Raw genomic sequence first — 26438 nt, forward strand, 5'->3', positions numbered from 1 at the left:
TTTAGCATACAATCCATATAAAGACATTAACACAAATTACCTAATGAAATGTTTAGAAAAAAGGTTTTTTATGGTCTAAAAGATATCCAGTACTATTTGATTTTTTTCTTATGAAAATAAGCCCTATACAAAGAACATTAATTTAAATTGCCTCAACACAATTGTTCACTACGAAATTTTATATCAAATTTCAAAATAAAACTTTCAAGTATATCACAATAAATCCATGATTTTGTTTAAAATGAAAAGTTTATTTGCTCAGTACACCAAATAGGATGCAAGCAATGTCATGACAAATATACAGAAATATGCAGACCAACATAAAACAGTAATTCAGTTTAAATGAAGGGGAAATCTCTTTCAATGTTATGACAACATACTCCTAAAAAGAATCTTTTCTCCAGTTAATTATACATTTCAATAAAATAAAGGGTAATGGATTAAGTGGAAGTTAGCTTGTGAATTTTCTTAGAAATAAGACCTCGACTCTATTAATCCATGCCAGTTAAACACTATAACTAAAATTTCCAAATAAGTGCAAAAGGAGATAAAGGGGTTAGTGACGTTTTTTGCTTGAACAGTCCAGAGGAAAATAGTTACTACAAATACAGCAGGCAAACTGTTAAGACCGACTGATCTAGAACTGTACTAAATTTCAGTCAATGCTCGTCATTGTGCTAAATGCTCGTCATTAGTATGGCACATTTTGGTCCATGATATAGTTTAATGCCAAGATAGATCCCAATTTGTTACAGATACACTTAGATTACTGTTGCTTGTGTTTTTTTCTAAATATATATATATATATATTTAAAAAGCCAGGATTCTTCCACATACAAAGGCAGGTTTTCCCAGGAGGGATTTATAGGAAGTAGTCTGGGGTGCGCCGGGTGACGTGAGGCTCTCCACGACGAGGTGCTGGGTCAAACTGAAGGCTATAAATGGCAAAAACAAAAACCCAATAGTTAAAGGATTTGAATTTGTAAACAAACAAATCAATATTATGACTGGAATGGACAAGTCACTGCCGGTGTTCTCCATGAAACAATCTCACAGAGCTATGGCGAAAATTTAAGCAGATGAAATGCCCAATGTGGTACCTGGCATAAAATGTTTACAGTATTCTCATCAGTTAATGGAAGTGCCAAGAGCGGACTTGCTTGTTTTATGCTAGACTTTAGGGAGAAGTATTTAGCCTTTTACTCTTAAGAATAAAGTTAGCCCAGCCAGCGTGGCTCAGTGGTTGAGTGTTGACCTATGAACCAAAAGGCCACGGTTCAATTTTAGGTCAGCGCACATGCTTGCATTGCAGGCTCAATTTACAGTAGGGACGTGCAGGAGGCAGCTAATCAATGATTCTCTCTCATGATTGATGTTTCTATCTCTCCCTTTCCCTTCCTCTCTGAAATCAATTAAAAAACATATTTAAAAAAATATTACGTGTTTTTTGTAGATGCCCTTTATCAGGATGAGAAAGTTCCCTTATCTAATTAATTATTTTTATTATGAACTAGAGGCCTGGTGCATGTGCACTGGTGGGGTCCCTTGGCCTGGCCTGCGGGGATCGGGCCAAAACTGGCAGTCCAACATCCCCTGAGGGGTCCCAGGGTGCAAGAGGGCACTCTACAAAGTTGCTGTCCCTCAGCAGCACCTGCGTTGAGCGTCTGTCCCGTGGTGGTCATTGCATGTCATAGCTACCGGCGGGTCGCTTAGGCTTTTATATATACATATGGGTGCTGGGTTTTTGGCTTTACTGAGATGATCATGTGTTTTTTGCCCTTTATTCTATTCATATAGTTTATCACATTAATTTTCACATTTTGGACCAACTTTGCATTCCTGGGATAAATTCCACTTGGCCATGATGTGTAATCCTTTTTATACATTGCTGGATTCAGCTTGCTGATATTTGGTTGCATACATTTATATCTAAATGCATTAACAGTATTCATCTGTAGTTTCCTTAAAATGTCTTTGGTTTTGTTATTAGGGTTACACACGCCTCAAAGAATGAGTTGGGAAGTAATGCCTCTCTTCTGTTTTTTGCAGGTTTTGTGGACTGGTGTTAATTCCTTTTTAAATGTTTGGTCAGTTCCCCAAAGAAGCCAATGGGGCCTGGGCTTTTATTTGTAGGAAGTATTAAAATTATGAATTTAAATTTCTTTACTTGTTACAGGTTTATTCAAATACTGTATTTCTAATTGAGTCAGTTTTGGTAGTTTCTAGAAATTTTTACATTTCATTCAAGTTACCTAATGGTATTGTTATACAGTTATTCACTGTATTTCTGTATAATGCCTTTTCTTTCAGTAAGGCAACTTTGGTAATGCATCTTCATTCTTCTTTTCTTAGCCAGTCCAGTTTTTTTTGTTAAAAATAATAAACATTTTTGTTGAAAATAATCAACTTTTGGTTTAGTTGATTTTCTGTTTTCATAGTATTTCATTTTATTTTCACACTAAACTTTCCTTGCACTGAGCTTAATTTGCTTTTCTTTTTCCAGATCCTTAATGTGTAAAGTTAGGTTTTTGATTTGAGATCTTTCTTGATTTTTAATATAGGCATTTACAGCTATACATTTTCTTATAAACACTGTTTTCACCGTAACCCCCAAGTTTAGGTACATTCTGTTTTCACTTTCATTGAACTCAAATTTTTCTAATTTCTCTTGTGATTTCTTCTTTGACCTACTAGGTTATTTAGGAGTGTTAATTTTCACATATTTATAAATTTTCCAGTTTTCCTTCTGTTATTGATTTCAAATTTCATTCCATTGTATTTGGAGAAGGTACTTTGTATGATTCTAATCTTCTTACATTGAGGCTTCATTTATAAACTAGCATACAGTACATCTTGGAGAATGTTCCATGTACATTTGAGGAGACTGTATTCTGCTGTTGATGGAGTGTTCTGTAGATGTTAGGTATGGTTAGTTTATAGTGTTTCTCAAGTCTTCTATTTCCTTGTCTATCTTCTGCCTAGTTTTATTATTGAAAGTGGTATAACAGAGTCTCCAACGATTGTTGAATTGTCTAGGTCTTCCATCGATTCTGTTAGTTTTGCTCAATAAATTTTAGGGCTCTGCTGTTGAGTGCATGTTTATAGTTGATATATCTTCCTGGTGGTGTGACTCTTATCATTATAAAATGTCCTTCTTTGTGTCTAATAACAATTTTTGTTTTGAAATCTATTTTGTCTGACATTAGTGTATCCAGTATAGTGTTCTTGTGGTTGCTATTTGTATGGTACATTTTTTTCTACCATTTTACTTCTAACCTACTTGTAGAAGTAAATTGTATTGTATTTCTGAATGTAAATTATGTTTCCTGTAGACATCATAAAACTATCTTAAAAAACAACAATGACCTGATAATATCTGCCTTTTGATTGCATTGCTGAAACTATTCACATTTAATATTATTGATATGACTGAATTTATACCTATTTAAAAAATGTGTGTTCTTTGTTGTTTTATTAAAATAATATTTTTTAGTATAACACTTAAATTTCTTTAATAACTTTACAATTATTTTTCATTTTTTGTTTTAACTGATTTTATAGAGAGAGGAATGGAGGAGAGATAGAAATATCGATAAGAGAGAATCATTGATTGGCTTGTCTCCTGCATGCCCCGTACTTGGGATCGAGTTCACCACCTGGGCACGTGCCCGGACTGGGAATCGTACCAGTGACCTCTTGGTGCATGGATGATGCGCAACTGAACCACACTGGCTGGACTACAATTATTTTTCTTAAATTATTTTATTAGTGGTTGAGCTTCTTGGGTATGCAAATTAATGCTTATCATTAAATATGAGAAGCTTTCAGCCATGATTTCTTCAAATATTCTTTTTGTCCCCTTTTCTCTCTCCTCTCCTTCTAGAGCTCCCATACACTTATATTGGTGTGCTTAAATGTCTCCTACATTTCTGAGCCTCTATTCATTTTTCTTCTATTATTTTTCTCCTTGCTCTGCCGTTTTGCTTGATGCTACTAGTATTATGAGAGAGATGAGTTCCCTCGGGCAGAGCTGAGGAACTTTTTGAGCCGCCTCTCACCCTGAACAGACCTTCTATGCAGCTGCTTTAGAGCTGTTTTTCCCCTCCCCCCATTAGTTATATATGTATTTTATTTTATTTTTTTTTTTGCTGAAGCTAGTGTGCATGCCAGCATCTTGTAACCTATTTTTTAAATTGAAATATAACTGGCATATACTATTATACACATAATGATTCGATAAATGTACACACTACAAAATGATCACCACAATATGTCTAGTTAAAATCCATCATCACACAGTTACAAGGTTTTTTCCTTGGGATGAGAACTTTGAAGATCTATTTTCCTAGCAACTTTTAAATATATAGTACAGTATTAACTAGTCACTGTGGTGTACACTACACATCCTCATAACTTATTTACTTTATAACTAGAAGTTTGTACCTGGTGATCACCCTTCACCTACTTTCTAGTGACACGCCTATTCTATGAGCAGGAGCTGGGAAAGAACATTGCCTGCCATGCATGCCGGGAGTGAATTTCCACCCTAAGAGCTAGAGAGGGGAAGGGAATCTCGGCCTGCTTGACTGCACCCTTCCGGAACAGTGTCTGAAACCTGGGCCTGGGGGAGGTGTGATATACTGGCATATGCCCCCCTAGGGGTGAAACCATATCCCTAAAACTGGGAGCTAAGGAAGGGAAAAAAAAAACCATTTTTTTGTCCATACCCACGAAGAGCAGAGTGCCGAGCGCAGTTTCCATACACGTGATCCAGGACTAGGGAAAGAGTCGTGGCTCAAATTCCACAAACTCTGGCTGTTATTATCCAGATTTAGATTTTCTAGAATAAGTATTTCTCTATCTGCTGTATATACTTAGAACAGTTTCCAAAAATTTGAAATACTTGTTTAAAATAATGTTCTCTAGCTAACTAGCTGTTTTTATTGGGGAGATAGTTCGCTATCTTCATTATTCCAGAAGCAGAAATCCTGTATCACATTTTAAATTTTCCTCCTGAAAGTGATCATATACAATTAAAATTTAAAGTAACTTACAAGGAATATTTTAAAGTGTCATCTAATTCCATGATAGCAGCCTGGTTCCCACAACGATAACAGTAATTGGGTGCACTGAAAATGGTAACCACATTCCGATCATGACACCAATTGTATCCCTGCATTAAAGAAAAAAAAAAAAATCAGTATAATCTCAACACAGAGAAGGTTAAACTTAGAAATTAAAAGTATTTTCTATGAAAATGCAGTCTTCTAAGTTACTTTATATAGTATGCTTCATTAATATTGTGCACCTGCACGAATACGCAACTGTTGGGTACAGGGTTTTATTATTACATGGAGCTTAGTAAATGCATTGTTCTGGCTTAATCTATGCTTGTGATCTTGGCTATGATGTGTACTCAATTTCTCCCACCATATGGAAGATTTCTTAAAATTTTCCTTGTAAATTGTGTCAATTTTTGCTTTATATATTTTGACTCTATTATTAGGTAACTACAAATTTAGAATTATTTCTTCCTAGAGAACTGGGTCAGTTTTCTCTAATAACCTATTTTCATTTCTAGTTATACTTTTTGTCTTAGAGCCTATTCTGATTAGCTGTACACTGGACAATTATCTAATTGATATACCAATATACCATTTTCCATCCCTCTACTTCTAATCATTATATTTTACATAAATCCCAAGGCATAGATGAATTTTGATTATCCAATTTGAGTCTCCTCTTCTAATAAAAATTTTCATTCATTTAACATTGTTTATGATTACTGATATAATTAGACTTATCCTCAGCATAAGTCTTTATCCTCAGCATGAGGTTCTTTATTATGCTCTCACTTCTCCTCTTGCTTTATTGGGTTTGTGAAGTTTTCTTTTACATTTTGAAGTCACTCCTACTGGTTTGGAAGTATTATATTCTATTTATATTCCTTTAGTATTTACAAATTAGTAACATCATAGTAGAGAAATCTGGCAGGCATCACCTTAACTAAATGATCCAAGTTAAAACCACCAGCACTGGGGTAAATTTCATGACCCCTGTATGATACACTGAAAAGGACACATCAGTATGTGGCATACCCACCAAAGTGCATATCCTGAATCTATAACCGTAAGGAAGCATCAGTTAAATCACAAATGAAACTACTTACACAAAATAAAATTGCTTGTACTTTTAAAAAATGTCAAGATTATATAAAACAAAGAAAATCTGAACGCAGCATCATCCTGAATTAGATTTTAGATATACATACTCAACTAAAGACCATTAGTGAGATAATTAAAATTTGAATAAAGTGTTTAGGTTAGATAAAAGTATTAGGTCAATGCAAACTTATTGACTGTGACAAGTATACTGTGGTTATATAAGACAAAGTCCTTATTTTTATAAATACACATGGAAATTTGGGGGCAAATGAGCATCATGTCTGCAACTGACATTAGAACAGTCAAAAGAATGTAACGTGTGCAGGGAAGGGGGGAAGAAGAAACTGAATAATAAAGCAAATATTAAAATACTCATATTTGAGGACTCTGACTTCAAAATGAGTTACCATTTTGCTCTAGCAAGCTAGTACTTTCCTTACTTGATAAAGCAGGCCAAGTTTTCCCTCCTCTCACTTAGATAATGGTGAGGAATGTTTCTACCATTCTAAGTCATGAAGGCTTTATTATAGACAAAGGTATTTGTCAGAAACAAAGATTGCCATCCTGTAGGAAAAGGACATACCTCCATTACAAGTTGGTGAGCGCGAGAAACCAGTGTGAGACCATTGGCATGATTGAATGTTTCAGAAATGTCTTGTCCAAACGTATAGCCAGCACCACGTGGTGAAATACCCCATCCACCACGATCATCTGGATCTGACCATAACAGATCACACATCGGGCCCTGGCCAAAAAAATTAGGTACATATTATAAATTATTAGCACTCATATTTAACTAATTAAGCTTAACTACAATGTGGTTATGTTTCTTTTCCTTTTAATTTAAAGTAAGTTTACCTCATGTGGAACTTCTTGTAAACGATCCAGGGCCCTTATATGATCCAGTGTATCAATGGATGGAGAGAGGCCACCATGGAGGCAGAAAATCTGTTTATGAATTTATAAAGAAAATGAACTTATTAATTGCTAAAATTTAATGGAAAGTAAATAATTACAAATGTCAATCCTAATAGCTCTTTCCAAAATAATATTTTAAAATATTCACTCTGGAGAATTTATAAGATATAATGAAAAATGAAATAAAAACAGGAGAGGGCTGTTAACATTTAAATATATTTTTTTTGTCTTTTTTCTTTATAATCCCAACACTATATGACCCATCACTGCATTTTCTATTGGTTGCTGATGTATAAAATTTTCTTCTCTTATAATAAAGACCCTATAAATTCCTGTTATTGGTTTCAATAGTTTTCAGTTTTCTTTGATTTTCCTGAGTGCATAATCATGTTTGCAAAAATATTTGCTTTTCTCTTCTACTTAATGTTTATACCTTTTAATTCTTTTATTGCTCAGTGAATTGGCTAAAATTTCCAAAACCAATAGAATGATACAAGTTAGTGGAAATTGTTGGTTTGTTTTGTGTTTTTGAGGGGTACAACACCCATTCCCATGTCCGTCCTCTAGAGATTTGGAATCAGAGATGATAATAATAATACAAGTGTTAGAGGGCATTTTTCTCCTGATTTCGATGAGATGCTTCCTGATGTTTTGATAAGTATAGTCAGCATAAGTTTCTTTATTTAATTAATGCTACTTTATTTTACTCCTTAATAAATGAGTTGGTTTTTTTTAAGTAATTTTATTTCAGAGAGGAAAGGAAAGGGAGAAAGAGAAACATCAATAATGAGAGAATCACTGATCGGCCACCTCCCGCACACCTCCTACTGGGGATTGAGTCCGCAACCTGGGCATGTGCCCTAACCAGGAATCGAACTGTGACCTCTTGGCTCATAGGTCGATGCTCAACCACTTAGCCATGCCGGGTGGGCTGAGTTTTAAATAATGAATATTATCTGGTCAAAAGATTTAAACACATATCTGACAACATGAACATGTGCATGTAACTTATCCAAATCCATGTTCTGAAATCTTGAGTATAAGAGAAAGAGGCAGAAAAAGCCAAGGAGATGAAAAAACACACCATATAAATCTAGACTCTAAGTAACTAGGAGAAAATCTTTCCCTACTTTTATCCCATCCCAACACCCTACCCCCCACCCCCATGTAAACACACACATACACACCTGTCCATCTACTAAAGCTGTAAGTGGAAGATAATCAAACAGATCTGTAAAATATTTCCAAACATTGGCATTTCCATACTTTCGCAGGCACTCATCATAAAAGCCATACACTTGGGTAATTTGTCGGCTTTCGTGGTTTCCTCTCAATATTGTAATGCGTTCTGGATACCGCACCTGGAGAAAAAGCAAACAAAACAAAACAAAAAACCCATAGTACAAATCATATTTTTATTAGTATAATGTTAAATATATCGACCTACTTCTTTAAATGGCTCTTTTGTCTGCTAGTAAATTAAATGTTAAATCCTTTTCAGAGTAAAAAATGTTCTTATTCATAACCAGGTCCTATTGATTAAATTATGGTGAAATATTTCAGATAGCTGTTCTTCTTCATTACTATTTATACCACCCTCATTGGAATCCTTATTAACTGATACCTATCCTACCTAATAAAAAGGGAATATGCAAATAACCATCACTCCGCTACCACGATTGGGCGGTGGGAGGCTGGGGGGCGGGACTCGGGGTGGCATATCCGGCCATTGAGAGGCGGGGAGGGGGGGGGCGGGACTCCCGCGCCCCGCGCTGGATTGGTGGCCGCTGAGGGGGGCTGCCTCGGACACCTGGCTCCACTGCCATCGGAGGCGGGGAGCCAGTTGTCCGGGCTGGCTCCAGGTCAAAAGCACCCGGATCCCCTGCCGTGCTCCCCTTCGTCAGCGCCTCAAGCCCCAGCAGCAGCGGCAGCGGCTGGGGATGAGCTCGTGATCCCAACAGCCTGGCAGCTCAGTGGCGGCGGTGGAGGCAGCATTGGGCCTGGGGACTGGCGAACAGGCAGAAGATGGCCCTGATCGCAGGAGGCTAGGCCTAGGGACCCTACCCGCACGAGTTAATCGTGCGCTGGGCCTCTAGTATTACTATAAACTTGTATCTGATTCTGACTTAAATATCTTCATCTTCAAACTATCACTAGTTTTCTAACTCTTCCCAGACCAATGTGACTTCTTACTGCTAAATGGATAATAAAGAGCATAGATTTGGACCCAAGACAAACTCCTCTATAGACTAACTTCTCTCCCCCTTTTCAACTTCCATTTCCCATGAGAAGATTGTATTTGTCAACAAAAACAGGCCTTTACCAAATCTAGGCAAGATTTCAAATGTATTAATAGTCTTTTCCATAACAAAATATAGAGACATCCCTTATAGCATACTAGTTAGGAATATGTCTGATAAGTTATGAAAAGCATCGGATTCTGTAAACCAATTAACCAAAAGCTGCAAATACATACTTCCGTTCATACATATTTTCTAAGCATCCATCATATATGTCCAGCATTAAACTCAGTGCTAAAGTTAGGTGAGGTTGCCTCAAGTATAATACATGACTTCTGCTCCTCAAAATCTCACTAAAGAGGTATGTGAACTAATAACACAAGGCAATAAACTGCTATGTAACATAAAAAGGGGTGGGACAATATGTTTTATGGTACTTTAGAGTAAAGGAATAAGGCTAAAATGGTTGAAGATTTCATGGAAGAAGAACTTGAGTCTTGACAGAAGGGGTAAGAAATCAGAATAATCTTGTGAAGAAACAGGATAAGGAAATAAATGGAGACAGACTGAACACTGAAATTCTTTGATTTGACACAAAATGTTTATGCTACCAACAACTGGCAGGAAAATTCAAGATATACTATAGAGGTCCAGGCAAGGAGTTTGAGCTTGAGTGTACAGGCAACGTGGAATCACTAAAGAATTTGCAAGTGACAAGACGAAACTGTTAAATACAAGAGACTTAATCTGGCAGCATATGCAAGGGCAAGGAAAATTTGGAGGGGTCAGATCTTGGGAGGCAGGAATATTAGTTACTAATATTATTACTATTGCAATAATTAGAGTGTGAAGTGATAAAGATACAAATTGGATGGAGACAGTAAAAACAGAAAGACACAGGGATAACAGAAAAAGACTTGTTAATTGACTAAACATGAGGGATAAGTGACTAAGTAAAAAATGATTCTAAAACTTCAGCTATGGATTCCCCAAGAGAATGATACACCAGAAGGAGGCAGGAAAGGTCTAAAGCAGTATTTTCATCTCTCTTTTAAAAGATGTAAAATCAACTATTATTTAAGGGGTTATAAACTGAATAAATCATTAAACAGAACAGATGATATGCAATATTGACATTTTTGCCTTTTGCTGGCTTAAAGCTTGAAAAAAAATTAAACTTCATTAATCATACCTTTAATGCCACAAGAAGAGTCACAGTCTCCACTGAGTAATAACCTCTGTCTACATAGTCGCCCATGAACAGATAGTTTGTATCTGGTGATTTCCCTCCAATTCTGAAGAGTTCCATAAGATCATGGAACTGACCATGCACATCTCCACAGACAGTGACAGGACAACGGACCTCTTGCACATTTGACTCCTTTGTTAAAATTTCCTTAGCCTGTTAGGAAAAGGAAATCAACAATTAAAAAAACATTCTATCACAAACTTAAAAGCATCATTTCTTATGTATTAAGAGAAAATCTGGGGGTGGGGGCCTGAAATGTGCCTCATAAAATCATAAAACTAAAATCACAATGAGATACCACTTTATACCTACTAGGATGGCTAAATTATCAAGATGGATACTACCAAGTGTTTGTGAGGGAGAATGCGGAGAAACTGGAACTCTCACACACTGTTGGTGGGAATATAAAATGGTGCAGCTGCTGTGGAAAACAGTCTGGCAGATCTTCAATAAGTTAAAACAGACTTACTCTATGACCCAGCAACTCTACTCTTATATATATACTTAAGAAAAATGAAAACTTATGTTTACACATGTTCTCAGCGACATTATTCACAATAACCAAAATGTGGAAAACACTCAAATATCCATTAATTTGTGGATATATAAGTAAAATGTGGTATTTTCTGTTCAATGGAGTATTATTCAGCAATAAAAAGAAGTACTGATACATGCTGCTGATGTGAAAAACATTACACAGTAATCTCCCACTATCCACAGGGATTAAGTTCCAAGACCCCAGTGGATGCTGGAAACCGAGAGTACCAAACCTATACTATGTTTTTTCCCTATATCTACATACCTATGATTAAGTTTAATTTATAGACACAGTAAGAGATTAACAATAACTAAAAATAAAATAAAACAATTATAACAATATACTGTAATAACATGTTATGTGAATTTCGGGGACTCCTTGCTGGAGTCTTCTCATAGGCTCAATGCTTTCTGGCACAATGCATTGCCATCATTCAGAACACATTTTCTTTTTTGAAGATTATTCCCATTTTATTTTTATTTAAAAAATATTTTTATTGATTTCAGAGAGGAAGGAAGAGGAAGAGATAAAAACATCAATGATGAAAGGGAATCATTGATTGGCTGCCTCCCGCACGCTCCCTACTGGGGATCGAGCCTGCAACCCGAGCATGTGCCCTTGACCAGAATCAAACCTGGGACCTTCCAGTCCGTAGTCCAACGCTCTATCCACTGAGCCAAACCAGCTAGGGCAGAATGTCGTACAATTTAAAACTTATGAATCGTTTACGTCTGGAATTTTTCATTTAATATTTTTGGACTGTGGCTGACCTCAGGTAACTGAAACTGCAGAAAGTGAAACAGTGGATAAGGGGATACTACTGTATTAAGTGAAAGAAAGCAGTCGCTAATTGTCATATATTACATGGCTCATTTTACATTTAAATGTCCATAATAAACAAATCTACAAAGGCGGAGAGACCAAATGACTGAGCAGCAGGCTGTGTGGGGCGACCAGGCCGGCAGGGGGGTTAGTGAGGGGTGACCAAACGACCGAGCAGCAGGCTGCATGGAGTGACCAGGCCAGTGGGGGTGGGAGGGGCAGTGAGGGGCGACCAAACGACCAAGCAGCAGGCTGCGTGGGGCGACCAGGCCGGCAGGGGGGGACAGTTGGGGGCAACCAGGCCGGCGGGGCGGGGGGGCGGGCAGTTGGGGGTGGTCAGGCCGGCAGGCAGAGGCAGTTAGGGGTGATCAGGCTGGCAGCAGGGGCAATTAGGGGCGATCAGGCAGGCAGATGAGCGAATAGGAGCCAGTGGTCCAGGATTGTGAGAGGAATTTCCAACTGCCGGTTTAGGGGTCCCCGAGGGGTCCTGGATTGGAGAGGGTGCAGGCTGGGCTGAGGGGGACCCTCCCCCCCTCCCCGCACGAATTTCGTACACCGGGCCTCTAGTCATGTATAAATTCCAATAAACTATTTATTGCAGTTTTAGGTCTATGAGAGATTACTAACAGAAAACATGAAGGACAAACTAAGTGTAAGAAACAATCTACAGTGATGGTAGCGAAAGTGACACTGGGCAACAAAGGCCAAATGCTCAGGATGAAGCTTAAAGTAGAACCCAGTAGAGGAGAGCTAAGATTGGTGGGAGAGTGAAATTTTAGGGACAGATATTTCTCTGCCTCTCTAGGGATTTAATAATCTAAGGGCATTTAAAAACATGAATTCTGAGTTTCTCTCTCTATTTTTCTGCATCTTTATCAGCAGACTTTATCATTCTTGTCAATTAGTGGGTGTGCAATAGTATCTTTTAACTTGCACTTCTAACACTATTTAAAATGCAGCTTTTCACGTTTATTGGTCATGGGATTATTTTTGTGTGAGATATCTATTCACAAAATTAGATTAATTTTTCAACTTGGTTGTTTATATTTTCCTTATTGATTTGTACCAGTTTTATTTTTAGCATTATAAATATTTACCTTTTACTGGTCTTATGCATTTTAAATATCTTCTCACAGTCTAGGGCTGGTGTTTTCATTTTGCTTAGGGTTACTAAAGTTTTTTTTTTTGTTGTTTCTAAACTTTAAGATAGCCAAATTTATCACTCTTCTCCCTTTATGGTCTGTGCTATTTGGGTCTTGTTTTGGAAACTGTCTCCTACACAGAAGTCAAAAAGGCACTCCTGTATTTCTTTTTATTCCACAAGTTTTTGCTTTCACATTTAACAAGTCTTCGATCCAGAGCAGTAATTTGTTGTATGGTATAATGTAGGGATTCATTTTAATTTTATCACTCCTCATGGTTAGCCAACTGGTCTGGCATTATTTATGATGCAGCGCCATCCTTTCCTCACTAATTTGTAATGTCACCTCTGCCACTCTTTAGTCAAGACCTATGTCTGTTTCCTGATTTCCAAGACCTGGAAACAACCTTGTATATCCTTTCAGCTTCCCTTATTTATTTATTTATTTTTCTCTGAAGGAGCTGCCTGTCTCTTGAACTGCTCTGCTCTCATCATTGATGGTATCCTTGCCCAGCCACCCAGCTGGAGTCTAAGTTGAAGTTATGGACCTGCTTGGCCTTGGTTCTAACTATGTTGAGCTGCTCCTCCACTTCAACACACGGATGGAATGCCACATGGTGGGATGTGGGGTCTGGCTTCTTGAGAAGGAGATAAGTGATAGCACAATCTGGAAATATGTGTTAGTCACCTCTCCATGGAGTGAACCTCAACTAGTGGGAAGAGGAAGAAAAGAGGGAGCCAGGGAAATAAATTGCCTTCCAAGGTAATCCTATCTAATAAAATAGTAATATGCAAATTGACTGTCACACCAAGACACAAGATGGCTGCCCCCATGTGGACATAAGATGACCGCCACAAGATGGCCTGCAGGGGAGGGCAGTTGTGGGAAGTTAGGGGTGACCAGGCCAGCAGAGGAGGGCAGTTGGGGGGGGACTAGGCCGGCAGAGGAGGGCAGTTGGGAGGGATCAGAGCTGCAGGGGAGGGCAGTTGTGGGGGACCAGGCCAGTGGGGGAGGGCAGTTGGGGGGACCAGGCCTGCAGGGGAAGGCAGTTGGTGGGGACCAGGCCTGCAAGGGAGGGCAGTTGGGGGGCAGTCCAGCAGGGGAGGGCAGTTGGGGGGACCAGGCCAGCCGGGGAGGGCAGTTGGGGGGACCAGGCCAGCCGGGGAGGGCAGTTGGGGGGACCAGGCCTGCAGGGGAGGGCAGTTGGGAGCCAGCAGTCCTGAATTGTGAGAGGGATGTCCGACTGCCCGGCAGTCGGACATCCCTTAATGGGTCCCAGGTTGGAGAGGATGCAGGCTGGGCTGAAGGACACCTCCCCGCCCTGTGCACGAATTTTGTGCACCGGCCTCTAGTATACCATATTGCATTCACAGCTTTTCCCACCTTATTTTTTTCCTTCACCTTACATCCTTGGGCTTAGACTCCCTGAATACTCCCCAAATAAAGTGTCAGCAGTTTAATCCTTGTCTTGGGTTCCATTCTCATTAGTCCCCTACCCCTGTGTCAATAACAGACTGATTTAATCACTATAAGAAATCATAATAACTGGGAAATCACAATAACTAATTGGAATACCAGTATTAGAATAAGTAAAACACAATCACAATCAAAGTTTGTATAGGAGCTGTAGGATTCACAAAGAAAGTCTATTTCCAGATTCATCTATGCCAATTGGATGCACTGAGCCCATACTTTTAATTTGAAGTGACCCTAAGCAGGACAATGGCAAATTATATTCCAAAGAGGTGTTCTCACCAGTGTTCTAAAACATTTCTAAGATATGCTTTTGATTGGTTCAAATCTCTTAATTTCTACAAAATTCCCAAGCTTGGTTCTCTAGCTTTCCCTTTGATTCTAGGCTGCCAAATATTCTTCCAACAAATGCTGTTTCTGCTTAAGTCAGCCTGGTAGACTTCCCAAGAGTTATGAACCATGCAGCCATTGTTTTCTTTGCCTATAATTAGTTAGAATGAGACAATATGTACAGAAGTCTTCCACAAAATATGGGTTTGCCTCCCAGTTCAAATCTAACTGTGTAACCTTAAGACCTATCCTACCTTATAATAGACAAATACGCAAATTGACCGCACCTTCGCTACATCCAAGCCACGTCCACCAACCAATCGGGACGGGTATGCAAATTACCCCAACAAAGATGGCGGCTAATTTGCATATCAAGACAGCGTAGAAAGAAGCCAAGAGATGCTGAAGGGAGCAAAGCTGCGGAGAAGCAAGCAAGCCGGGGGGAGGAGAAGGGAGGAGCGGAGGCGGGGCCGGTGGAGAGGGAAGGAGAGCGGGGCGGGCTGGCGGAGAAGGCGGGCTGGGGGACAAGGGAGGAGAGCGGGGCGGGCTGGCGGAGATGGCGGGCCGGGGGACAAGGGAGGAGCGGAGGCGGGGCGGGCTGGCAGAGATGGCGGGCCGGGGGACAAGGGAGAAGCAGAGGCGGGGCGGGCTGGCGGAGAAGGCGGGCCGGGGGACAAGGGAGGAGCGGAGGCGGGGCGGGCTGGCAGAGATGGCGGGCCAGGGGACAAGGGAGAAGCGGAGACGGGGGGGGGGGGGGGCTGGCAGAGAAGGCGGGCCGGGGGACAAGGGAGGAGCGGAGGCGGGGCAGGGTAGAATGCAGCAGGAAACCCTATTGCAGGATTTTTCCTGCAACAGGAACGCTAGTACTAGTATATTCATTTAGACTAGATATCTATGTATATGTATCCCTGAAATATGAAGTCTTACCTTTCACATGTATAATCTGGAAACAGCTATTTTTTTACAAACTAATTTTTAAAGAAATGATTCTTAGCTGTGTGGCAAAATGCATTATTTTATTACTAGAGGCCCGGTGCACAAAATTCATGCACGCAGGGGGGGGGGAGGGTGTCCACTCAGCCCAGCCTGCACCCTCTCCAATCCAGGATCCCTCGGTAGATGTCCGACTGCCAGTTTAGGCCCGATCCCGGGATCGGGCCTAAACCGGCAGTCAGACATCCCCCTCACAATCTGGGAATGCTGGCTACTAACTGCTTACCTGCCTGCCTGTCTGATTACCCCTAACTGCCCCCCCCCCCCCGTCCTGCCGGCCTGGTTGCCCCTAACTGCCCCCGTCCGCTGGCGTGGTTGCCCCCAACTGCCTCACCTGTTGGCCTGGTTGCCCCACGCAGCCTGCTGTTCAGTTGTTTGGTCATCCCTCACTAACCCCGTCGGCCTGGTTGCCCCATGCAGCCTGCTGTTTGGTTGTTAGTGTGATGGCGTCATGGACAATTTGCATATCCCTCTATTATTAGTATAGATCATCATGTCACTGAAAAAAATTTTTGAAGGGAAAAGCCTTAAACTGTGGGTTAATTTTTCTCACATAAGAAGACTGGAGGTAGGCAGCCCAGGACTGGCACAGCTGCTCAAGCAAGAGCCATCAGGGCAGCAGACTCTTTCCACCCACTTTCTCTGCCACCCTTAATAAAGAGAATTGCCATCTCATGAACACAAAATGGTGGTGCATCTCTGGGCACTGTATCAGGTATCCTATCCGTAAGAAAGCAGAACAGACCCTGGATGGAGTGGCTCAGTTGGTTGGAGCATCATCCCGTGCATGGAAGGGTCAAGGGTTTGATTCCTGGTTGGGGCACATTCAGGAAGAAGCCTATTGGTGTTGGTCTCTCACATCGATTTTTTTTCCTCCTCTCTCCTCTCTCCCTAGAACAGTGATGGGCAACCTTTGTGTCAAACTTCGCCAAAAAACTGAGCATAACTCGGGTAGTGTGTCACTTTGAGGAAAAAACTAACTCCAAGACTCTAGTCGCAAATGTTTCATCCTCAGGAGCAGCAAATGTTTCATCCTCGGCATGCGGCCGCTTGTCATCAGAAATGGCTATGCGTGTCAGTGCTGACACGCGTGTCATAGGTTTGCCATCACTGCTCTAGAATCAAGTAATAAAAAGCATATCCTCGAGTGAGTATTGAGGAAAGAAAGAAAAAAGGGAAGGGGAAGGGGAAGGGGAAGAGAAAGAAAAGAGAGAAAAGATAAGAAAAGCAAGCAGAATGGTCAAAAGACCAGAGGGTACATTGCCTACCAATCTTACAAAGCTTTCCCAGAAGTCTCACTGGGCCACTTTGCCACACCTCACTGGCCAGCTGAGGCACATGTTCCCTGCTGTCACAATCAATCACAAATGTGACTGGAAAGAGGGTGGAGTCACTAAAGGTGTAATTCCTACTAGAACTGAAGGGAATTTTACAGAAGATTAAGCATCTCCTAAAGGGTCTGAAAAATGGCCCAGAAATGTCTAAGATCAGAAATGAAACCAAATTTATTCCATAAGACAGCTTCTCAATTTTGTTTAGGAAAATAATCAAAATGAATAGTACAAATTAGAAAGTTCAGGTGGAGCTGACGCCTTCTATTATGATAAAAAACACACAACTCAGCTGATGGTTCCAACTTTGAAAAGGAAATCCGTTTTATATACAACCATGATAACTTATTATTGTCTTACTTTAAATACAGAAATAAGAAGCGCCAAAATGTAAATGCCCAATTCAATTGTTCTTTTAAGGATGTATTATCTTAACCCAGCACAGGCTGTACAAAACTACTGGTTAAGATACAGTAGCCCCCCTTATCTGTAATTTCAGTTACCCGAGCTCAACCAAGCTCAGAAAATATTAAATGGGAAATTCCAGAAATAAACAATTCCTAAGTTTTAAGTTCTGAGTCATTCTTAGTAGCACGATGAAGTCTCGTGCACTTCGCCCCAGAGCCTGACTCATGCCTTTGTCAGGTGTACCCACCATGTATATAGACTACCCTCCCATTAGTCACTTAGCCATCTTGGTGATCAGATCAACTATCCCAGTATCACAGTGCCTGTGTTCAAATAACCCTTATTGTACTCACCAATGGCCCCAAGGCCATTCACATAGCTTTTGTTATAGTACATATTACTATAACTGTTCTATTTTACTATTAGTTATTTCTGTTCATCTCTAACTGCCTAATTTATAAATTAAAACTTTATCATACATATGTATGTATAGGAAAAACATAGTGTATATAGGGTTTGGTACTATCCCAGGTTTGACGGGGGTCTTAGGGAGCCTACTGTATATGATATATAGTGTGTGTGTGTCTGTGTTTTACAATACTTCCTGAGCTTTTATCTACATAGTAGTGAAGAAAATATTTGATCAGGCCAGTGTGAGCCAGCCCAATTTTTCATTCCCTCTCTATAAATCCCCTGCTGTTTTTAAACACTTAATGTATAACTCATACCCTTTCTTCTGAGTCCTAGCTCACCAAGTGATCTTATATTGAGATCACTTTTGCTTGCCTGCACGGATAGAATGTGTTGGACTGGTAGAAGTGTACCGTTCACCTGATACTTAGAATTCACAATGTAAACACCTTTGTGTGTCTGGGGTTCCCAAGGCCATCCCCAGGTTTGGTGGCATTTCTCAAAGACCCACACAACTTAGCATATTGTCATACTCAAGGCTGTGATTTATTACAGTAAAAGGATGCAAAGCAAAATCAGCAAAGGGAAAAGGCATATGGGTCAAAGTCCTGAGTAAATTAAGCACACACTTCCATGAGTCCTCTCCCATGGAGTCACAAAGTGCACTTAATGCGTGCAGCAACACACCTGAAATGCTGTCTACCAGGAAAGCTCATTAGAGACTGAGTGCCCGAGATTTGGAGCTGGTCACACAGGTACCCTCGGCCTAGCATGTACCAACAAAATTCACAGTAAAAAAGAAAGCATGTGTTCAGTATAAAGCACATTGCTTGCATAAACAGTTTAGGCACAGTGAACCAGTCTTAACAGGGAATGGTGGAAACCCTCCCTCCACAAATCCAAATTTCCAGACACCAGCCAAGGGCAACCTCGAAATGAGGCCTTTCTACAGATAGTGGTGTCAGGACTGCTATGTTAAATCATTTCTGTACACCTTGTGATTCTCTATGTAATTCTCATGAGTGTTTTCAAATGTGACTTAGCACCCAAAGTTTAGGTATCTCTAAGACATGGATAAGACCAAGTTGAAACCTGTAAGGTGAAGAACTGCGGTGATGGTAAGTGCCACTTGGCATGGACACATTTAGGCAAATAGCTGTTATCGCTGCAAGCATTGCTGTATACCCAATTCATTCAAACTTGTTTCCTTTCTCACTCATTTAAGACATATTCTTGCTGCTATAAATCAAATCTCTCTTAGGAAGAGAATTGAGAAAATGAAGATTTGGGAATGATATTCACATATAATAGGATGAACAAAGAATTTCCCCTTCCATCCATGTTTTAGGAATGCAGAATATACAGGTAAATATACTCAAGACTCCCCTTCCTCCCAACAGGTAGCATTCTATTTCTATTTCTGCACTGGTGCCCACTGCCAGAGTCGTTTTAACAGAAAGCTACTGTATTTGGTTTTGGCAGAGTCAGCATACAAATTCTTTTCTTTTCCACCTCTATTTAGCACATATCTATCTATCTGCTATAAAACATTATAGGTTATCCCCTACTCTCTAGGCAAATTAATCTATAATAAGCCACAGAACAGACTGGAAACAAGACTAAAGTTAAAAATTCTACAGAGCCAGGTTATCGTAAGCAGGGTGCTTGTTCTCCTTTAGTTAAAAGGTTCTTCTATAAATGACAGCTGACCTTTTTTTTTTTTTTTAAATACAAAGAAACAAACCTTTCTTTTTATTTCAACAACAGTCAAGTGTATGTATGCCAAGCAACGTCAAGCTTGGAATACATCATATACTCTGATAAATCTACCCATGTTTTCTTCATGTATTTTGGCATTATTACTTATTTATTTATTATTAAAGTTCTTTTCACCTAAAATTTGTTATGCGGTAAAAACCTGTATAGTGACAAATTAACCTTACCCCAAAGAGTTCTGGCCTTTACCCCTGGCTACTGGGAGGTAATCACTAGGGCCCAGAATGTCCTGCTTGATGAGTCTTTGCCTGCAGGCCTTGACCACTGGACAGTCTAACAGCATGACTTACAATGGGGGATTTGGGTGACCGGGTATCAGTCCCACCTCTGGAGAAAGGGCAGATGAATGACACCAGCCCCTCCTGAACTCTGTACCATGCATCTCTTCCCTGGGCTGATTTTAATCTGTATTCTTTCTTTGTAATACACTGTTAATCGTGCGTTTAACAGCTTTCAGTGAGTTCTGTGAATCCTTCCCGTGAATTACTGAACCCAAGAGTGGTTTTGGGACACACTAAACTGGCAATTGGTGTCCGAAGTAAGGGCAGTCTTGGGAACTGTGTCCTCTAATTCTTTTATCCCACAAAACTAAATCATATTATGAAGAATTTGCAAGTTTTTCCCTGACCATTCTATTTAAAGAACCTCCTAAGCTCAAGCCCATCACTTTCTCCTACCCTTTGCTTTTTCTTCCTAGCAAGAATCATTGCCCAACATTCTACTAAATCTATCTATCTATCTATCATGTCTCCTCTCCTGTTCACAGCTCAATCTCCAGCATTTTGAATAGGGTCTTAGCACATAAGAACACAACTGAAATTTGTTAAATGTATGGTGTAAATTCACAGTGGTAACATTTATTCAACTACTCCTCCTCCTCTTTCCTTTCTCATTTCCTACAAAACAAGTGTCTCTTTTGCTACTAAAGGAAGGGCAAGACTACACTGAGCCAGTTTTGAGTGCTCCTTAACCAGCACATAAATATCATGTGGAAATCTTTCAAAGGTAGAAGCAACTTTCTAATTATTTTCCTTTATTAAACGGGAAGAGCAAAATTAAACTAAAACGTACATACACTGTATATCTTGCACGTTAAAAAAAACACACCCACCCAATTCTATGCTGTCAGTTCAAATAAACTTTCATCTAAGGCCAAATAGGTGAAAGACACTTAATTTCAACTGCCATCCCATTCTCAAAACAAATGACTGTCTTTGTATAAATTATTATTTTACAATTTCTATCAGACTGTATCACAGTGCTATTGTAGTACAAGTTGGTAACATCAAAATGTACCTCAAGATTATAATTTAATTATTTCTATCACAAAAGCATTTCAGTCAAAGACCAGATTGCAAAGGACAATACTTGGCCCAGACTACAAGAGACAGCAAACCAGTATCAGCTTGAGCTTCCCCATTCCCTAGAAAGGAAATTGTATCTGTAATGCACAGACCTCATTCCCCTGGTTAAAATGATTATTAGGGAAATTTAGACTTGAAAAGCAACATACAGGAAACATTAGACAACATTTGATCATGAATAAAGGGATGGTATGTAACATAAGTTTTCCTTATGCAAATTAAAGGACCATTTCACTACATTTACAAGAAGGAGAAGTTATAAGGAAATCAGTTCAAAACAATTCAAAAGCCCTATTTCATCTCAAGTAGGCTCAAATTTCTCATACACATAGATTATGTCTGATTTTCATGTCATTCTTCTTAGAAAAACTAAGTTCAGAAAATAGTTTATATAGTTTAAAATGCAGTGATTGTTTATCTTCAATTTCTGACGTTTTGGTTTCCTTTCAACAAGAGACCTCTTTTATCAATTCCTTTATAGCGTTTATATCCTGCAGAAAAGAGAAAAAATTTCTGCAAGATTTTCACATTAGAAAAGGCATAAAACTACTCCTCGTGAAAAGGAAGTTTATAATGTAAATACCTTCATTTTATCTATCAATGGATATAATTTAACACATATATGCAGCCGAGAAATGATTGATTTTAAAGTCTGCTTTCTCTTCATTAGCAGCTCATGCCAGTCTAGTTTGGTTTAGCTTCTTTACCTGTCTGCTTTGAAGTTGGATTACATAAGTATGGAAAATGATAATTTGTTCAGTCAGTAGATTTGGACTTTTACCTCAGAGATGGTACTGTAATCATGCCATTCTCTGTTATAGTGAGAAAGAAAGGAGCTACTTCCTACATCACTATTTTAGACTCACTGATGGACCACCAAACTGACACTACTTTTTGCTCAAGAGAAGTTAAAATGGTACCAGTTAGACTTTTTGGCTGTTAAAACCACCATTTAAATTTTTTAAAAAAATTTATCTACAATCTACCAAAGAAAAGTAATCCAAGATATTTTTCTTAACTCACAAAAATCATTCATTTGTTTCAAGATCTAATCTCCATTAAGATGGTTTTAGGTATTCAGAAATCTAGGCCTGCTATTTCACATTAATGAAGTCAGTAATATCCTAAAGATATTTCTGCTTATTACAAGGCTGAGGCCAGAATCCAGAAACAGATGCAGTAGTCCTATGTAAAATTTTCATATTTATATTCCTATACAAGCCTCAAATTTTTTCTAAGTAGGTACTTTATAATCAGAATAATGACCTGCTAACACACAAATAGGCTAAGTTTCCCTACTTATGTAAAGTATCCTCACCAAAGTTCTTCAAAATCAAAGCAAGTTTATCGGGTCAAAGAGCCTCTACCAAGAGTTAAATATAGTTCTAGTCACAGAATGTCCTGCACAGCGCCAGGCTGGCTCTGTAGGCACACCATCTTTTACAATTACTGTGCTGTTGCAGGAATGAATCACAGAAGCAAGTTCTCTAAACACATATGGGAAATCAAATTCACAATTAGCTTCAAAAGCTGGACTGCTAATTTAAGTTACTATTAAACGCTAGTCTTCTCAGAAGACATGCCTTACTATTTTATGCGAACAATTTTCTATAGACAAGACATTAACCTTGAAGACCAGACATACCATAACTATTCATACCCATATTTTTTGTAGTTATTCTCCAATTGGCATTAGGATGGACTTTATTTTTGCCAGTACCTCAAAATAGGGCTTTTACCAGTACACTTTGGTCTTAATTTCAGATGACTCCTTAAGTTTTTATATAATTTGAGTTAGAATATTTAATTTTTAGGAAAAAAAAAACACACAAAACAAAAACCCCCACTATTATATAAAGAAACTTTTTACAGAGTAATATTTCCAATAGACCCCCCCAAAAAAAAGTTAGTAAAAAAATAATTAAACTAAAATCTAGTCACAAAGAATTAATCAAAAAGATGATTCATATAATTTGGTTTAACTTTTAATTTTTCTCTTATATCCTTTCTATATGCCTGCCATTCTTGCCCTGGAAGGGTAGAGCAAGTATTAAGTAGACCAAGTGGTGAGTAAAGTTACTTTCATAAAATTGCTACTAATTTCAGTACTTCATGCTTCAGATAACAGTGATGACAAGAAATACTGAAACCGTATTTTTCAGGGTTCTCTAGCCACTGTATAGAGAACCTCTTTTGAAGTACCATTCACTAGAGAAGTCATACTAAACCACCTATTTATTTTGCATCTTTTTCTAAAAGAAAATGGGGTGACAAATTTAAAACAAGATGAAGTAGCTTTTTATTTTTAGTTTTTCATAACTGAATACTCATTGAGTACTTATTTCTTGTCAGGACTTTACCCGGGTAGTATCTTAATATTCACAACCATTTCAGGAGATTGGCAAATATTATTACCCTGGTCTTACAGATGAGGAATCAGAAGTGCAAAGAGATGACATAAGACCGCTATCAGGCTTGGAGCCAGGGATTGAACTTGGGCTGACTACTAGAGTTTGTTATCCATAAATACTACACTTGTCAGGAAAAAGGAGGATGGGGTAGATATATAAAATAGAACTAGACTATGGTTAGAAGACAGAATATACGTACAGTACCACAAAGGGAACCACAGTTGCTAGAAAAGGGCTGTAAAAGTAAGCACTGCTCAGAAGGGTAGAGGAAAAGGAATCCTATCATATTTCTCCATCCCATTGGCAAGCCCATCAAAGGGATGGAGGACAAAAATAAATGACTGGGGATTTTCACTTAAAAAGTCATATTTAGTGCAAAAGTCCAAATATGCAAAGAAAAAAAAAGGATAGTATATAAGCTTAAATATACCTATAAGGTTGCAGGCATTGGTAGTCCAATTTATTTAAGAACTGAAGTAAAAATAATCTCTCTTGACAAATACAGCAAGCTTCCTTAAATGATAAGAATCAAGTGTGATTTAGTGGCACAATATTCTTCTCTAGGAATACATCTCACAATTATTAGAGTCAAAGGGAAAACAGATTCAACTCCCACCTTTGTCCCCAACTTCAAATTTATATATAATATTCACACTGAGGTTAACTGACTCCGCTAATTTCAAAACTGGGTGTTTCACTTGATACTAGAGCTTGAGAGATTTAAAATGTAAATCTTAAGATTCATGAAATTACAGGTTATCACACAAGAAAGCTGAATGTGTACTTGAAGCTGAAAGTAAACAGTTCGTGTGGTGAAAAATACCATTTGCTTGGCAGTTCTATTTACAGAAATAAATTCTCCAATTTAAATAACGTTGTGTTTATCATATAAAGGCACTGGTTAAAAACGCTACTTTAACTTAACATTAGCTATTACCCCTCCATCCCTTGCTTCATTTTAAGAGTGCCCTATTAATAAAACTGACACAGGCTTTCATTCTCCAGTGCATTTATGAGGCATCCTGACTTCCACACAGAATGACCAAATCTTGTAAATTATGTCTTAAAAACACCCACCCACCCAACAGTATTAAAGAATAAACCTCATTACTCCTTCATATAGGACATTTTTACATAAAAATGTATACAAATTAGTCCAAGATTATAAAAGATGAACGAGGAAAAACTCTAAGATTTTAAACAAGATCAAGAGTCCAAAATAATTCCAGTGGCTAAAAGACCCCCCACACCAATGGATACAGAATTAAGAAAGTTGTCTAAAGATCACAACCAGCTTGCAAACCGTTAACCACCTGCACGTTTTATTACTTTGGAACAAGAACAAAAATTACATGTAATAGAAACGGGAAGAACTTTCCGAACTGTGCTACCTTGCAGGAAAAAAACGCAGACCCCATGGATCATCTCGAGCAAGCACTGTTGCCAAATTTAAAAGACTTTATCTGCCTTCTTTCTGAAAAAGCAACGTTTTGCTTCCCGGAGCCTCCCGACGTGGATTCAGACCGGTCGCCATCCGTTCCAGCGAAAAGTCAGCCTCGGTTTGGGAATGGGTCTCCCCGCACGCCCACCTCCGGACACACAAACGCGCGCCAGGCGCCCCGTCGGTGACTTCCCAAGGGCCCGGTTCGCCGGCGAAAACCCGCGCCGTTCAGGGTCAAGTTCGCGGACGGGAACGACGTCCAGGTTCACGGTCGGCGCATTTTCGGAGCGGAGACCGCCAGGCCGCCCGGGAAACGCTGGAGTGGCAAGGACCCCCCATGACCCCCCGGGAGAGGGGTCAGCGACCCTAACCCATCACGGGGCGTGGATCCGGGGGACACGCTCGCCCCGCGCGCCTTCACGGACCCCTCCGGCCAGTGACGCGAGCCGTCCGGCCGGGGCCGTGGGGAGTGTCCGGCCGGGAAGGCACCAGAGCCCGGGGCGTAGGGGGACCAGCTCCCCCCGCCCCGGAATGGCCCCCCTCCACCTCCACCCCCCAGCGCCCCCGCTTTTCTCTGACCTTTTCGCACAGCGTCCGCACTTGATTCTCGTTCAGCTGTTTACACTCATTCAGCTGCTCGACCCACTGGTCCAGCTCCTTGGTGGCCGCCTTGTCGTCCATGGCGGCCCGATCCGCTGCCCCGGCCCCGCCGCCGCCGCCGCCCGCCCCCCTCCCCACCCCCGCCCGCCCCCGTCCCCGGCGCCGCTCCCCGCCCCGGCCGCCGCCGCCGCCAGCTCCCAGCGGGAGAGGAAGGAGCCGGGGAGCGCAGCCAAGGGCCCCGCGCCCCGGCCAAGCCCAGCGGACGCCTCCGGGCGCGCGGCCTCCAAGGGACCCGCAGTCGTCCTCGCCCGCCGGCCGCGCGCCCCGGCGTCGGTGAAGGGCGCGGGGAGGGGGGACCGCGCGGCGCGGGGCTTCAGCGCACCTCCCGCCGGACCTGGCCACTCGCCTTCTCCCGCCCGGGGCCTCTCCCGGGTTCCTCCCCCTTCGCTCTGGCCCTTTCTCTCCCCGCCCACCGGCTTTCCGTCACCGCCCGGGCATTTCCGCCGGGAAAAGGCGCGCGGGCGGCGCCGCCGGGGCAAAGGGCGCGAGGAGGGCTGCAGCGCCCCCGTGTGGCTCGGCGGAGAAACGAACGGGCCGAAAGGGCCGAGGGGCGCGCCGCTTCCTCCCTCCTCCCTTCTCTATCCTTCCCCAGCTCTCCTGGTTCTTTCTTCACACCCCTTTTTCTGGGAACCTTGTCCCCACCTTACTCTCCGGCAGGCTTCCTCAGCGGTCTGGAGAGGGACTGGGGAAGCTGGTGCCTTTCCTCCAAGACATGGCCTCCTCGGGCTAGCACTCTGAGCAAGCATTCAACATTTATTGAGTGGATA

General features: G+C 40.6%; 1 protein-coding gene across 1 annotated transcript; it reads right to left on the bottom strand.

The window, feature by feature from the left end:
• Positions 1-230: 230 nt before the first annotated feature.
• Positions 231-25749, bottom strand: PPP2CB (protein phosphatase 2 catalytic subunit beta). The gene is made up of 7 exons (XM_079778854.1): positions 25591-25749; positions 10515-10724; positions 8270-8443; positions 7023-7112; positions 6748-6909; positions 5055-5173; positions 231-935 (listed from the first exon to the last, which is right to left on the bottom strand). The coding sequence occupies exons 1-7, from the start codon at positions 25690-25692 to the stop codon at positions 863-865; spliced, it is 930 nt and encodes a 309-aa protein (XP_079634980.1). The 5' UTR covers positions 25693-25749; the 3' UTR covers positions 231-862.
• Positions 25750-26438: the final 689 nt, after the last annotated feature.

The sequence above is a fragment of the Cnephaeus nilssonii genome, assembly GCF_951640355.1.
Source record: "Cnephaeus nilssonii genome assembly, chromosome: 8".
NCBI classification, from domain to species: domain Eukaryota; kingdom Metazoa; phylum Chordata; class Mammalia; order Chiroptera; family Vespertilionidae; genus Cnephaeus; species Cnephaeus nilssonii.